Here is a 14,839-nt window from a genome sequence, read left to right on the forward strand (position 1 = left end):
AAGGCAGTAAGATCAAATGTAGATCACAAACAACAGCAAGATAAAAAGAAAATGCTGCCTGATGTTTGTTCTATATACAGACAGAGCAAAAAAGATTTTGTTTGAAAAGCCTTTCTAAGATACTCGTTATTCTTGCTCTCTCTTTATCTGGATGTGTACAGCAACTTCTGCAGGACCCTCTCAGTCAGACTATATGTCTTAAAATAAAAATGAATGTGACGTTCATGAACATGCTCATTTAAACTGGCACAATTTGTACTTTTTAAATCCCTTTTCACATGTAACAAAATCAATATCTCTTAATTTCTTCTGTCGAGCATGAAATTATTTTAGACTATTTTAGCCAAAAATTACAAAAAGTCCTCATAAAAAAAAGTCCATATGGCTTGTACACAATAGTTACTGAAGCCATCTTTGTGTGTGGAACAGACTGAAATAAAAGTTGTTGTTTTTTTACTGAAATTCTTGACATCTAGCCTTATACTGCGTTCACTGTAATTTGCTTCAGATAAAAAGGGTCTGCCAAATGCATGCATTTAAATTTAATGTAAATGATTCATTCGCAACTCATAATGATCCAGAGTTCAATCCACTGACTCAATGATCCAGTCGTTACAGTTAAAGGACCACTGGAGTGGAAGATTATCAGTGATTAACACCTTCAATTTCAGCTTGTGTCACACACAAAGCTATCATATGACTTTAGAAGGCTTTCTATGTACAACATATGGTGATTTTGAATCATTTTTAAAGCTAGATAAGCCCTGTCTACATTTACTTTAATTATACTGCAAAATAATGGCCCACAGATCTTCAGAGTTTTGCCTTTTAAATTCTATAGACATTATAAGATGTTAAGTAAATGAGTGATTAAAAGTGGACAGAATTTTCTTCTTTTTTTCTTGTTTCTCTAAAAAGGTTGCATGACATTACTCTTTTTTTTTTTTTTTTTTGCAGCCCTGTAACTAGATGCGTCTTTACATAGCCAAGTTAAGGCTGCTCTGTGCCAGCTCAAAATTCAGGGTAAAGGCACAATGCCAAGACTAAAAGCCAGACTAAATTACGCCTGCTTAGATCCAAATCAGCCCCTGGCATCAAAGTATAAAGTTGTAATTGCTGTTTAAATGCATTTAAGCTACACCTAAGACACCTAAATGCAACTTCAGAAGCGTTTCTGTGTCACCTTTGCCTTTAAATTTGGCATAAATGTAGAAATACCTTCAGAATGTCACCCTGGGCCAGATGGAAGGTTCTGGCAGAAATGTTGATTCCTTTCCCAGCCTGCACCTGTATGCTGTAAATGCACTCATGGTTGTTCTCGTAGTTCATGGGGTAATTCGGTGACAGCAGAATCCCTTCATTGTTGATGACAGATGAGCCGCACTCAGCTAGAGATGGGAAATAAAACCACAGAACATTGGGGAAAAATGGAATAACAAGCACAAAGCTAGTAATCAAAACGTCACCTACTATTATTATATAAAGATATTCAGTTAACATTTTGCTGCACACAAACAAACCACACGGACATATTGCTGCTGTAAAAGCTCAACGTGCGTTAATACAGATCTGGCATTTTCAAAATGATTGGTCTGGACAGCACGAGTCTGCGGTGCTCGTGTGACGGCGCGTCTGGAAACCGAAATCGACAGAGCTGAGTCGCACCATTCCGAGCTTTAATTTAAAGTCCCATGTTGTTCAGGTATATAAGTTGGACTCTGAACAATAACCATCCAATGTAGATTTAAAGGCACAACAGACAGTAAAAACAGGTGTATTAATATCCATAATGTATTCTGGTGCAGGAGAAAGACCAACATAATGCAACACGGGCCGGCTGATTTATTTAACGTCCCCTTGCCGATTCTCTCCATGCCGCTCCATGTTATGACGATATTACCAGTGTCATATTTTGAATAAATCACCACTGTTACTGCCTAAATTTAGTAAATTACCTACATACACCCCCCGCCTCAGTGAGTCAGCCCAGGACATGATGTGAATTTACACTGGGTGAGACTTCTCGCTTTTCCCATATGCCCTTCTTCTAACTTTCATTCAGTTCTGGGGAATAAAAAAAGTAGTTAGGAGCAATGTGACTGACCCCATGAGGTCAATAACTGATCCGCAATATGAATAAGTGAGGCTGTCCCAGGAATTAAAGTGTTGTAGAAGGAGATTTGCTTTGTTGTTAATAAAAATACCTAAGTGCAATTTTTAAGTGGCCCAGGGAATGTGGTTTGAGCTTGGATTGCAAGCGCTCCTGTCAAAAGTAATGTTTGGCAACTGAAACGGACCCTTGTGTTTGGAAAAATGGGGGACTTCAGAATGCTACTTTCAGTGATGAAGGCAGTATGTTCCAAAATGATGGAAGTTTCTGGGAGTTTGAGAATCAAGTCAGATGCCAGAGCTTATGAAGTGATGTTTAATCTGACATGAGTCTGAGTCTGAGATGAGCTTGGGGGAAGCAAAAGTGATTGTAGTAAGCTATCTTAAGGTTATTCCATGCGTTCTCTTCTTACCAGTTGTTCACCCCAAAATTTTAATTTTTACCATCATTTACTCACCCTAATGAGTAATGAGTTCCAAACCTGTACGACTTTCTTATTTTCTGTGGAACATGAATGAAGATATTTTGTCAGTGTGCTTGATTTTTTTCCATACAATGGTAGTCAAAGGTAACTAAACTGTTTGGTAACCAACATTCATCAAAATATCTTCTTTTGTACTCCATAGAAGAAAGTCAGGTTTGAACCAACATGAGGGTAAGTACTGTAAATTACTGAATTTTAATTTTTGGGTGAACTGTCCCTTTAGACGCACACTCCATTCTCCACTCCAGTAAAGTCACAGACATAAACTACAACCAATTACCTCTGTTACTCATATACATGATATTTCAAATGCATGAAATTTTAATTAAACCAAAAAAAAAAAAAAAAAAAAAAAAAAAAAAAAAAAAAGTGAGTCAAAGGGGATTTGTGATAGGGCAATAATTATTCCTCTGAACTACACAAGCTCATGCACAGGTCAGGATCTGAGCCCCCCTAAGACTAAAATCCTAAAATCGCCCCTGGCACAGACCTTTGGTCATTTGGGAACTTACAGAAACACAGGACAGGATTTATGCATACTTAACTATCATTACACTCATCTGCAGAAGAAATGAAGGATACTCAGTGGCAGATTCTGGCACAGGCGATATTGGCAGTTGCCTAGGGCAGCAGTGTCCCCTGCGTGCCACTCCTGCACACATCAGACGAGCACTCCAATTCTGCTGCTAATGGACTTGGAGCGATGATATTGTCATACAGGACACGCCAGCTTAATCAAATCACAAAATAAAATATGCACCGCCTTCAATATTTGTCGTGCTACACAGAGATATGCAGTTTTCAATTATAGTATTATTTTAAATTATGTTACTCCAGAAACTGTATGCAATTTCTTTCATTGTCCATGTGATAATCACAACCCCCTGTACCACCAAGCCACGTGACATCATAAAATAAATGAATAAAATAATAAACAAAAAAAAAATAAATTAAACAAGTAAATAAATTGTAAAATACAAGAAAATAAGTAAATAAATTGTAGTAAAGCAAAATGTGAAAGTAAAGACATTTATAATGTTACAAAAGATTTCTATTTGAAATAAATGCTGTTATTTTGACATTTCTATTAATCTATTAATTTCCACACTGCAGCACTACAGTTTTCTGCTGTTATAATAAAAGGGATTCTCAGAAACCAAATCAAAATGATTTCTGAAAGATCATGTGACACTGAAGTCTGGCTTCTTAAAATTAATTTTATATATTAATATATATCTTGTGTGTGTGTGTGTGTGTGTGTGTGTGTGTGTGTGTGTGTGTGTAAAGATAGCACACAACAAACACTAGCGTCTACAAGTATTGCTCTCTTTCACAGGATACCATAATAAGCAACAATCAGCTGGATAGAGTGAATGTAACATCCTCTCAAAAAAAGATAAATGTGGTCATTTAGAAAAATGGTCTCATTTAAAACAATTAAACGATGAATGAAATGCATTGTGGAGCCTAACACTAATCCCTATTCTCTTGCAGACTATAAACAAAACACGCATCAATCAAGCAAATGGTTTATACGCAGTGTTTAAATGCATGCACACTAAATGGGCGCTGCAAACAAGTGTCTTGTTGCTAATCCAGTGGAAAAGGATTCTTGCCTGTTGAATCTTTGTGTATGATTTCTTTAAGCTAGTCTCCTGGCACCATGAAAGGCCAATCTGATAAGATCTGCTTCTGGTAAAGAGACAGGCTTTACTTCCTTTGGTGACAACATCATTTGTGGGGTATACAGAAAGGATTCGGTGTGCTCATGTAAGCCAGTTTCAGTCTGTTTCTTTTAATGTTAAGGCTCTGCTCAATCGGTGGACGAGAGTTAAGACAAATGTCTGCCTCTATTAGATGTTACTGTTTGGCTCCCATTTATTGTCATTTTGTGTAGTCATGCCTGCCCCTTGTTTGGTTTGCTTGGAAACAGACAAAGATTGTCCAGATTGACCAGAAGACTCATTCAGACAGAAGTGAACATTTCAGCCCATGGACGCAGGAGCAAAGACTGCCATGAGCTCAAATACTGAGAAACTGCTGTTGTGCAAAAATGGCAGAATGCAAGGGTAAAAGAGCAACCTGAAAGCCACACTGACTGACTAATTTGGCTAACTAACTTTTGAGATGGATCTGATCATAGAAAATATCTTCTTCTTACTGCAAATAAATTGTAGACTGACAACAAGACTGCAAAACTTTACTGGTGCAAAAGGTTTCTAAAACATGACGTGACGAAATAGGAAAAGAAAAAAGAGTACAAACTATATTTCATACTTTCAAATGGAAGGAAAATACAAATAATTTAATTGTAGGAATTTTTTTTGTTATATTCAGGTTGAAATGTGATTAAGTTTGAAGTGAGCAAGCTTATAGAAAGTATCAAGTAGTAAGTAGTTTCCTTTTTTTATTATTTTATTATCTCTTTTTTTTAACATTTTATTGGTATTACACAACCCTGAAGATGCTATTGCTATAGAAATATAAAACAGGATATAATCAGCAAGGTAGGAAACAAAGAGGAAAAATATCAGGTTACAATATTTATTCGTTATTCATAGTCTTAGTTATAGTCATAGAAAAAAATAGATATTTTCAGAAAGAAAATTTTTTTTTTCTGAAAGTTGTTTGCATAAGCAATTTTTGCTAAAATGCAGGTTAGTGAGGCTTTACAAAGAGAATGAATTATGAATGATGAAAAGCTGTATTCACATGAATGCCCAGCATTTGTATTACTCTTATATCTGGAGCCACAAGCCTTAAAAACCCTATGTTTGTCAAACTTATATCAGTTGTAAACCTCTTGAACAGAACATGCTTCTAACCATTGTGAGTTACACAACATCTCACACAAACCTCCTCAACAGGAGGTTTGCAATATAAGGGTGATATGATGAAAGGCAATGTGAAAGCTCTTGTACTGTATATCACAACCTGCATTTCCATCCAGCATGTCATCTGGCACAATAACATAATGAACTCACTGATACAGCTCAGTGCCTACTGAGAGGCAATTTTGCTACCATTTCTTTCATAAGATAGAGGTGAGCAGACCGCCTCAAGTGCAAGATGGTTTTCTAACTCATCTAGGCATTTATCATTATCGAAGCATCATGGGGTGCACATTGCTTAATTCCCTTGTAATTTGGCTGTGCAGTTGCCAGATAACTCAGATGGCCAGCATAAGAAATGGTTTCTACAGCAAATGATCCATTGGTACAGGGTTCACTTTTTTTCCCTTAAGGCAGGGTTGCTCTGTGTTAATCTAGCTAATCCTTGGAGTAAACAGTAAAAAAAAAAAAAAAACTTTTGATGGCATGACTAGACGTTCCATCAGGGGACTTCGATATTTACCAGGCCTTTTGTAAACACGGGAAACAAGCACATTTGAAATTGGGGTGTTTGGGAAAAACAAATCAATTTGAAATGCAGTAGCAACGCAGGCGAAACATTGCTGAAATTGCTTTATGATGGAAAATGACCTTCTGAACCACAGGAAACCAAAATGAAGGGAAACCAAAACTGATGAATCTGCAATGCAGTGTTTGTGTGGGTCAGAAGCTCGAACCTCCCTGACAGATAATCAGGTAAACTGAATTCTGAAACACAATTTAAATTCCAAACACATCACACCTGTTCACACACCAGTTAGGAGGTGTGCCTCTGTGTGTGTGTCTGTAGAGCAAGTTAAAAGGGCTTACATAATCACACATACACACCAAATAAATACTCATGTTCTTTACATTGTTCTATGGTGGACTCGTTACGTTGCAAGGTCAACAAACAGCACAAACTGGAATAGAACTAAACCTCATTGGAAAACACCTAATGTTTTTATTTACTCATGCAAATGGATGGACAGATCAGGGTTGCCAGGTCTGTGTAACAAAACCAGCACTACTGCTACCCAAAAGTAGTCCAATCATGACCAAATCTAGCCCAATCACGACCAAAACTAGCCCAATCACATTCTGGAGGAAACGGGCTGTCAAAATTGCATCAAAATCACCAAAATAATGCCAAAATACCCACAGACTAAAAACAAGAACAACAACAACAACAACAAAAAAAAAAAATTCCATGGCCGCAGCATAAAAGTAGCCCAATTCCACAGGCAAACCATACACTTGGCAACACTGGGAAAGATATGTTGACAGACAGACAGACAAGGATGGATGGATGGATGGATGGATGAATGGAACAGAACTGACATGACAGACAGATCTTGCCATCCATGCTTTCCTCACAATTCCTTGTATTGTCCTTACGGAGCACTAGGAAGGATTAAGCTGGCAGAGACATTTTTTACCCAATGATAATCATTGGAAATCCTTTTGTTATCCTTTTACTCCTAAATTAAAAGCAAACTGTTTAATGCAGCACGAGATGAGATTTTGCCATTCTAAACCCCTCAGGGAGCCCGACACAAAAGTGAAGTCACAGCTACCCAAGCCCGTTGTCAGATGACAGAATATTAAAGAGAACAATATTGACATTTTCCATAAGCTTGATAGGCCTAAAGTTCACTTAAACGGCATTGTAACCCAATTATACTGATTAGAGAAGAGCTGTGCACTTCTCTCTGTGGACTGTGTAGAGAGAAGAGAGGAAGAGTCCAAGGAAGAGGCTGTTGTATTGAAAAGACAAAAGACGGGCAACTGACATTGAAAGACATTGTAAGAAAGTTAAAAACCCTGCTGGGTGAAGTATCTGAAAGGCATCAGTACAAAATGGACTGACTGCAAAGTTTGTTTAATGCTCAGAACAAAACCAGTATCTCCTCCAACACAAAACAAAAAAAATTCCCACATATTTTTTTCTTCTTAATAACAATACTTTTTCACTAGAAATACCTTCATTTAACAAAAAAAAATTCATACATAAAATTTTATGTTTGCCGCAACAAGATGTTGATTGCTCCATAATGAGCTGCCCATTTAGGGTACAACGCAGTTTAACGTGACGGAAATATACAGTGGGATCAAAGACTCTAATGCAACTATTGAAAATATTTTTGCTGTAGAGCAAAGAAATCTGACCTTTGCACAAAGGAGCTTCCATAGTCATTAGCTCCTTTCACACATAGTCTTTACTGGTAAATTAGCGTTTAGAAATAATGTGTTAACAGGATCTTTTCAAAACCACCAGTAAATTGGTTCTGGCAGTTTTCCGGAAAGAGAAGCTGTAACATTACCAGTAAATTACCGGTGTGATTCTATGTGTCAACAAAGAATAGGATTAATGGTAGGAGCTTGCACAAGGTCAGATCCACTGACATAAGAAGTTTGCTTTAGGCCGATCATGAAGCTCTCTCGGAGATGTGGTGAGTGTTGCTGCTTTTAATAGTATTTCTATATGAATATGTGCTAGACAGATGCATGACTGTAATACTGTGTCATGCACTTGAGACCTTGCCTTCTTTTCTATCCATCAGCACTGCGGCTCCGCAGTTAATACTGCATACTATAGTAACTATTATGCGTATTGTGTTTTTAAGAGCAAAAACATGTTTTGTGTGATCATCCCCTTACACCTATCACTGAAGTAAAAAAATAAAATAAAATTTGAAGCTACACAGATTATTGTGCTTCTTATCCATGTGGATGAAAAAAAAAAAAAGAGTGCAGCATTTAAATAAAACTTCTTATGAATGACATCACAGAATATTTGTTTATTTACCAGAAAAAAGTTAATTGGGTAATTTTATGGTAATTTACAAGGTTTAATGTGTAAGAGGGGCTAATGTGATGTACAATATTTGCTTAAAAATGCAGAATCTTAAATATTTCTTAATAAATATATATATATATATATATATATATATTGCCTACAAAATATATATATATATATATATATATATATATATATATAAATTATTTTTCAAAATCTTAAAACTTTCTATTGTGCTAGTTTACATTTATATTTAATTATAAATAACATATTTCCAGTGTGGTCTCAGACTTTTGGCACCCTCCATATGGATTAGTGTTCTGGATTCAGATATGAAATGCTTTAATTTTGTCATGTTGCAAAAAGGTAATGAATCCAGGACATATAACCTGGAAAAACATTCTACTGTATGACAATTATCAATTCAATAATATATTTATTTGCTAAATTAACAAAATCATACAATGTTAGTACACTAGCTCCAATTGCACAATGAGCATCATGATCCTACATATACAGGACTTTCTCCAGACAGAATGCAACTGCTTTTATTTTTTTACAGAAATTGCTTTTATTTTTTTACAGTTTTTTGATTCTCTTAAGAGAACTGTGCCTCAATACACAATCTCTCACAGCTTTGCAAAACTACACAGACACATATTACAGATAAAACACTAAGAATAAATGATACATTTTGAGTTTGGATATGTAAGAGCATCTTCAATCATCCACTTAGGGAATAAATATATATTAATATCACCGTCAGCACCGTATCACTGGCACAAATTATTATTTTTTTTTTTTACAAGAAAGACAGAACAAGGTGTTGAAGTCCACTTCCAAATGAGAAACTCCGGCAGTGCTTTAATCACGAGGATTTAGTTAATGTCTCTCCTTGGCATTTGCAATAGAAGCACTAAAGCTGAATGCATTAAAAATGTACAAGACGTGCCCTGTAAGATATAGCTTGCAACAAAGAAGCCTTAAAAATACAGTTTTAATATCTATGCTAATGATCAAACCGTTCTACACAGTGAAAAAGGAATGAACAAATGGTGGAAAACGAGATGGTCATGAAAGTTTTGCCAGCTAAATCGACGGGGATCAACATATTGAACAGTTTTTCACAGCTGCAATTAAAGTTTAGAATACATTATGAATTACGAATGATATGAGTGATGGTTTTGCATGAATAATTGATAAGGCGATTATACATTCATAAAGCATGTCATTTTTACTCAGTCATGTGACTGGGCTGCAACTCCCCTTAGAAACACAATTTATCGATCCGTGCCTTTGGCTATGATGAATATGTACCAGCATGCAAATCAGCAATTTGACACATTCCAAAGCATATTTTTTATGAGGTGAGCAGCATGTTTAGATTAAGCTACTCTGCATCGTGTTTTTTTTTTTTTTAAATTCCATGTGATCATGGAAACAAAGAATGTACACTCTGTCTGTCCAGCCCTAGTAATAATAATACTTCTAATTATAATAATATTTTAATACATTATTAATACAAGTACTACATAAAATATCTACCATCAACTCCACACATTTTCACATTATAACCACATCCTCATTATTTTACATGACACACAGTAATAATTTATTATTAATCATTATAAACATCATAGTACTTATAAGAAACAAATGAGTAAATATTGAAATCAATGACTGGGCTACTTCTGTTACTTCACTAGTGACTAGAGCTGACAAAAAAAACAAAAACCAAACAAAAAATATTTATATCCAAAATATCCAGGGAAAAAAATTCCACGTCATATGTAAAAAAAAAAAAAAAAAGGAAAAATAAATAAATAATAATTTCCAACAGAGTACATTGCTCCTTTTGAATCGCTGTCAATGAAGAACGATGCTTTGTGCTTCTAAATGGTGCAGTTTCAACATCTATCAGCAGGGGCTGATGGGGTCATGCTAACCTCAAACCCTTTGCTCCTTCCAAGGTTTCCTCCTCATGTACTTAAGAGTTTTTAAGTAAGTTTCTGGCACTGTTGCCTTTTGCTTGCTTACCACAGAGTTTGTAAGGCAGCAATCTTTGTAAAGCACCTTTGACAGAAATTGTATTGTGAAAAGCTCTATACAAATCAATCAAACCAAACTGATTACATCTGAGGACTTTAGCCTTGGATATTTGTTCGAAGCACATGATCACCACTGAATCCATTATACAACTCTGCGTTTGCATTATGACTTAAATTCAAATGTGGTTTTTGTGGGCAGCTTCCCTTTCTTTAGACCACTGCATGAGGTTATATAAAGATACTGATATCTTCATGTTTTCAACATCTGGACCGCTGGCATATGGACCTTCCACACACACAAAGTCACTACTTATAATGTGACAACCATGGTACAAATAGACATTCTTAATCTATTAAAATCTTGTCTATAAAACAAACGATCTGTGTGTGAGTGCTTTACTAGCAAATCCCAAGGTGCTTAACATCTCAAACCTCACGCCTGCTAAAATGGAGCTGTAATACTGATTTATCACAGCATAATCTTAACCATACAAAAGCAGCACCTTGTCTTGCATAATATGTGTTAACACTCAAGTTAAGTGATTAACTTCACGTTAACAGTAAGTATGTGTCAGGGAAGATGCCCTGTGGTCTCTGAATGAGAAAAAGTGTAATGTGTGATCAGATAATGTAATTCTTATTGCAACCCATTGAACAGGCTTGACTCAACTCATAAACGTCACCCACATATGATTAATAGCACTATAAGAGAAAGACCGGATGCTGCAGAAGACTTTACCAGCAGAAAGATTCATCTTGAGGAACATATTAAAGAAAGCAAGATTGCTGGCTCCTTCTCAGTGGTTCTGCATTGGCTTTAGCATATTTCTCATTTAACAGATTTGAGAGGTTACTGTTTAAAGCAAACATATTGGCGGAACTTTAAAGTTTAATGCTGGGCTGTGTAATTTTGGTGCCACCAGTGTCAACAAATGCAACTGAAAAAATGAAAAAAACCTTGTTGTTCAGAGGTCAGGCCAAACAGATAGCCCCACCCCTAGGGTCAGAGGGGGTTCAAATTGTGCCGTTATGTCTATATTGTGTCTAACACACTTGCTTATTCTAACCCCTGGCCCTAATTGTTGCCTAGAAGGTCCATTTGTCCACATTTTTTTTTTTTTTAAAAAAAAGGACATTTGTTTGTTTTTCTTTTGCAATGTAAAATCGATAGTTGTGATGGATGGAAGGGAAAGCTGAGGGCTGTGTTACTGTCAAGATTTTGATTAATACACCGCCTTTGTCTACCTCCACTCAAGTGGAAGGTATGGTTTTGATCTAAAACTTAAAATACTCTCAGCTCCTCCAGGTGTTAAAGTACAAAGATGCAAACTCATCAGGGGTTGAAAAGTGGCAAAGATTAATGGGATAGGTCACCAAAGAATGAAAATTTCCTCATGATTTACTCACCCTCAAGCCATTCTAGGAGTATATGACTTTTTTTCTTTCAGATGAATGCAACTGGAGTTATATATATATATATATATAAATGTCCTGGCTCTTCCAAGTTTGATAATGGCAGTGAATGGTGGTCGAGATTTTGAAGGCCAAAAAAATCCATCATAAAATGTACTCCACATGTGTTTGAGGGTTAATAAAGCTTTCTGAAGTGAATCGATGCATTTGTGTTAGAAAAATATCTATATTTAAAACTTTATAAATCGTAATCTCTTGTGTGCTCTTGGCTAATTTTGAAATCCTCCGACATTTTTCTATTATATTGAAATCCTTGTTTTGTACTTCTAGTTTGTGAATGGTGTTTTGTTTTGCTCTCTCTTCTGTGCTTTCGCATTCGACACTTTTCACCGGAACTTACGCTACGCCTACGTCATCTGCCACTCTCTCGTGACAGTTAGAGGAAGCTAGAGATTACGATTTATACAGTTTTAAACATGGACATTTTTCTTACACAAGTGCATCACTTAGCTTCAGGAGGTGGTCTTTATTCACTCCCTGGAACTGTGTGGAGTACTTTTTATGCACAGTTTTTAATACAACTCTGAATGTACTCATCTTGAAAGAAGAAAGTCATATACACCTAGGATGGTTTGAGGGTGAGTAAATCATGTGGTAATTTTCATTTTCGGGTGAACTATCCCTTTAAGGTCAACTGATCCACACTGTGACTTGATATCACTGATATTTGGAATGTAGCAATATAGTGGTATTAATGATAACTGTGATATTTAAAACTGAAAGACTGATATTATGTTTATATTACACATACGATAATACTGTAAACAATCCAGCATCATTTGGTTGACATTCCAAAACACCACAGAACTGTAGGTGGTGGTATTGAACCTTAATGATGGTTGCCACATGTTATAAACCGGAAAAAAGCAGAAGACAACAATGCAGTGTGGAGCTACTACTGCTTTAAAAAACCATGTCAGAGATGACATACAGTTTATATATGCTCGAAAAAAGTTTGCTCGCCGTTGTGGGAGTTTTTTTTTTTTTTTTTTGGATTTTGAAAATAGAAAAATGTGTTGGACACTCCAGTCTGCAGGAAGATATGATTATTTTTGTGTGCTTTTGTACAGTTATGGTTACAAGCTCTATCTGTCTATCTACATTCATATTTCAGTGTGATTCATTGGCTAAAAAAAGAGAAAACACAAAATAAACAGTTAAAGATGAATCTGACTGATAGCACTGGTTTTTCCTCCAGAATTGTATAGGTCAAAATAATATTGCTTTTGTGAATTCTTTTGGCCATGTATTAAAAATCGGATATTGTGTCAGGGCTAATCGATGTGACAAGCAAATGAGCGAAAAAAAAAAGATTACTTTATTTTTTCTGTAGGTGCCCAGTGACACCTCTGCAAGAAGCATGTCATCCATAAATAGATCTGCCACTGGAGCTACTAACTTTGTTTGGAAGTGATCCTTGATCTCCAGAACTGATTAGTTTTCGGACAATGCAACAGAAAGAGAATTGTGGGGACACAACCTCCTGGTTGAGGGTAGAACAATATAAATAAATAAATTTGAACACAAACAGCCATGATAAATGCAGTTATTACTTTTTTCAATTAATGTGAAAAATGGCCAGTGACCCCTCATGACCAGAGAAAAGTGTAGAGTCCCTAGCAAACCCCCGAAAGTTCTCCATTATTATAATTGCCATTTTGTTTATGCCCCTGTCTTGTGACATGCATGGCTAACTTCCAAATGATGCCGCTTCAGCCCACTCTGTCTACGTCTGATGAATGCTTTATTGCCAAGGAGTCACTTACTGACACCGGTGAGCATGATACACTGAGAGATACAATCAAGAAACACTGAAACATGACAATAGCAGCACTAAATCACTCCAAATGCTCTTGGCAGGAGCCAGCCAAGCTGAATTGTGAAAGCAACTGTGAAAGAAGTTTGGCGTGGCAAACCGTTCTTGTCCTGGAGTTTATTAGCTCTAGGAACCAAAATGGAAACGTGACCCCTCTGCATGGCAACATGATGAATCATCCTCGACTTAGCCAACCATATATATATACTGCGCTTTTTTATTTTGTATTATTAAAATAATTGTAATATTGTTTATTTTTCAACATTATTGTGACAGCCTTAAGGCCTGTTCACACCAAGGATGATAACTATAAATATTACTATAAAGATAGTTTTAAAAATCGTTCTCAATATTAAATAATAGCAGAGTACATCCCGCAGCTATAACGATAAAGGCACAGAGAAACGATTTCGTTGGAATCACTTTCAGAGCAATTTTTTCCAGTTTATAAGTGATAAAAACATTGACAGCCAATCAGAATCAATCCTGCAATGACGAGCTTGAGAATTTAGAGCAGCAGATGAGTGTGCACTTGGAATAAACAGACGATATTGTACTCTGGTGTGGACGCTAATATAGTTATCTTTATGGTTATCGTTCTTGGTCTAAACAAGCCTTTATTCTTCATTCACCTGCATTATATTAAAAAGAAACTGAATTCTTCAAAAATGTATTTTTTGTCTTCCACTGAGGAATATAGTCATACAAGCTTAAACAGATATGAGGGAGAGTAAATAATGACAGACGTTTCATTTTTAGGTGAACTGTCCCTTTAAACCCCTCTGATTTATCCCCTATAAAAACAGGTTTATCATTAAAGGCATTTCTGTCATTGGGCTGACAGTCAAAGTGAACACCTCAGCATTGTCTTTCTTTAGAATCAGCAATATGTCCATGTGGTGTGCCATTTGGTAAAGAATCAGGAGAATAAAAGTTTAAATGAATAAAAACAGCTGACAACGTACCAACACACCTTGGCAGAGGTGCGCTCCACATGCGCCGACCCCCTCCCAGGCAAATGATTTCTGGTGCTCCCTCCAGGCGGTAGCCCATATTACAAGAGAAGGAAAGCGTATCTCCGATGCCAAAGCTGTAACCGTTACGGCGCCCAAAATGTGGCACTCCTGGATCCTCACATGGCTCCAGGTTGTATTCTGGGGGATACAGAATTTGAAAGATTACACATTAAAATAAATATTTATTTGGGGTTGGGATTCTTGTTTTGATTTGAATTATGC

General features: G+C 36.3%; 1 protein-coding gene across 5 annotated transcripts in view; it reads right to left on the reverse strand.

Annotated features, from left to right (window-relative positions):
* The window catches only part of csmd3b (CUB and Sushi multiple domains 3b), a 370,548-nt gene that overhangs the window by 121,489 nt on the left and 234,220 nt on the right, over positions 1-14,839 (reverse strand). For all 5 annotated transcript variants that reach the window (XM_042745476.1, XM_042745479.1, XM_042745477.1 and 2 more), the window contains 2 exons: positions 14,567-14,755; positions 1,219-1,388 (listed from right to left, as the gene is read on the reverse strand). In XM_042745476.1, the coding sequence (XP_042601410.1) occupies positions 1,219-1,388; positions 14,567-14,755 (359 nt within the window). The remainder of the gene's footprint in view (positions 1-1,218; positions 1,389-14,566; positions 14,756-14,839) is intronic.

The sequence above is a fragment of the Cyprinus carpio genome, chromosome B19 (genome assembly GCF_018340385.1).
Source record: "Cyprinus carpio isolate SPL01 chromosome B19, ASM1834038v1, whole genome shotgun sequence".
Classification (NCBI taxonomy): domain Eukaryota; kingdom Metazoa; phylum Chordata; class Actinopteri; order Cypriniformes; family Cyprinidae; genus Cyprinus; species Cyprinus carpio.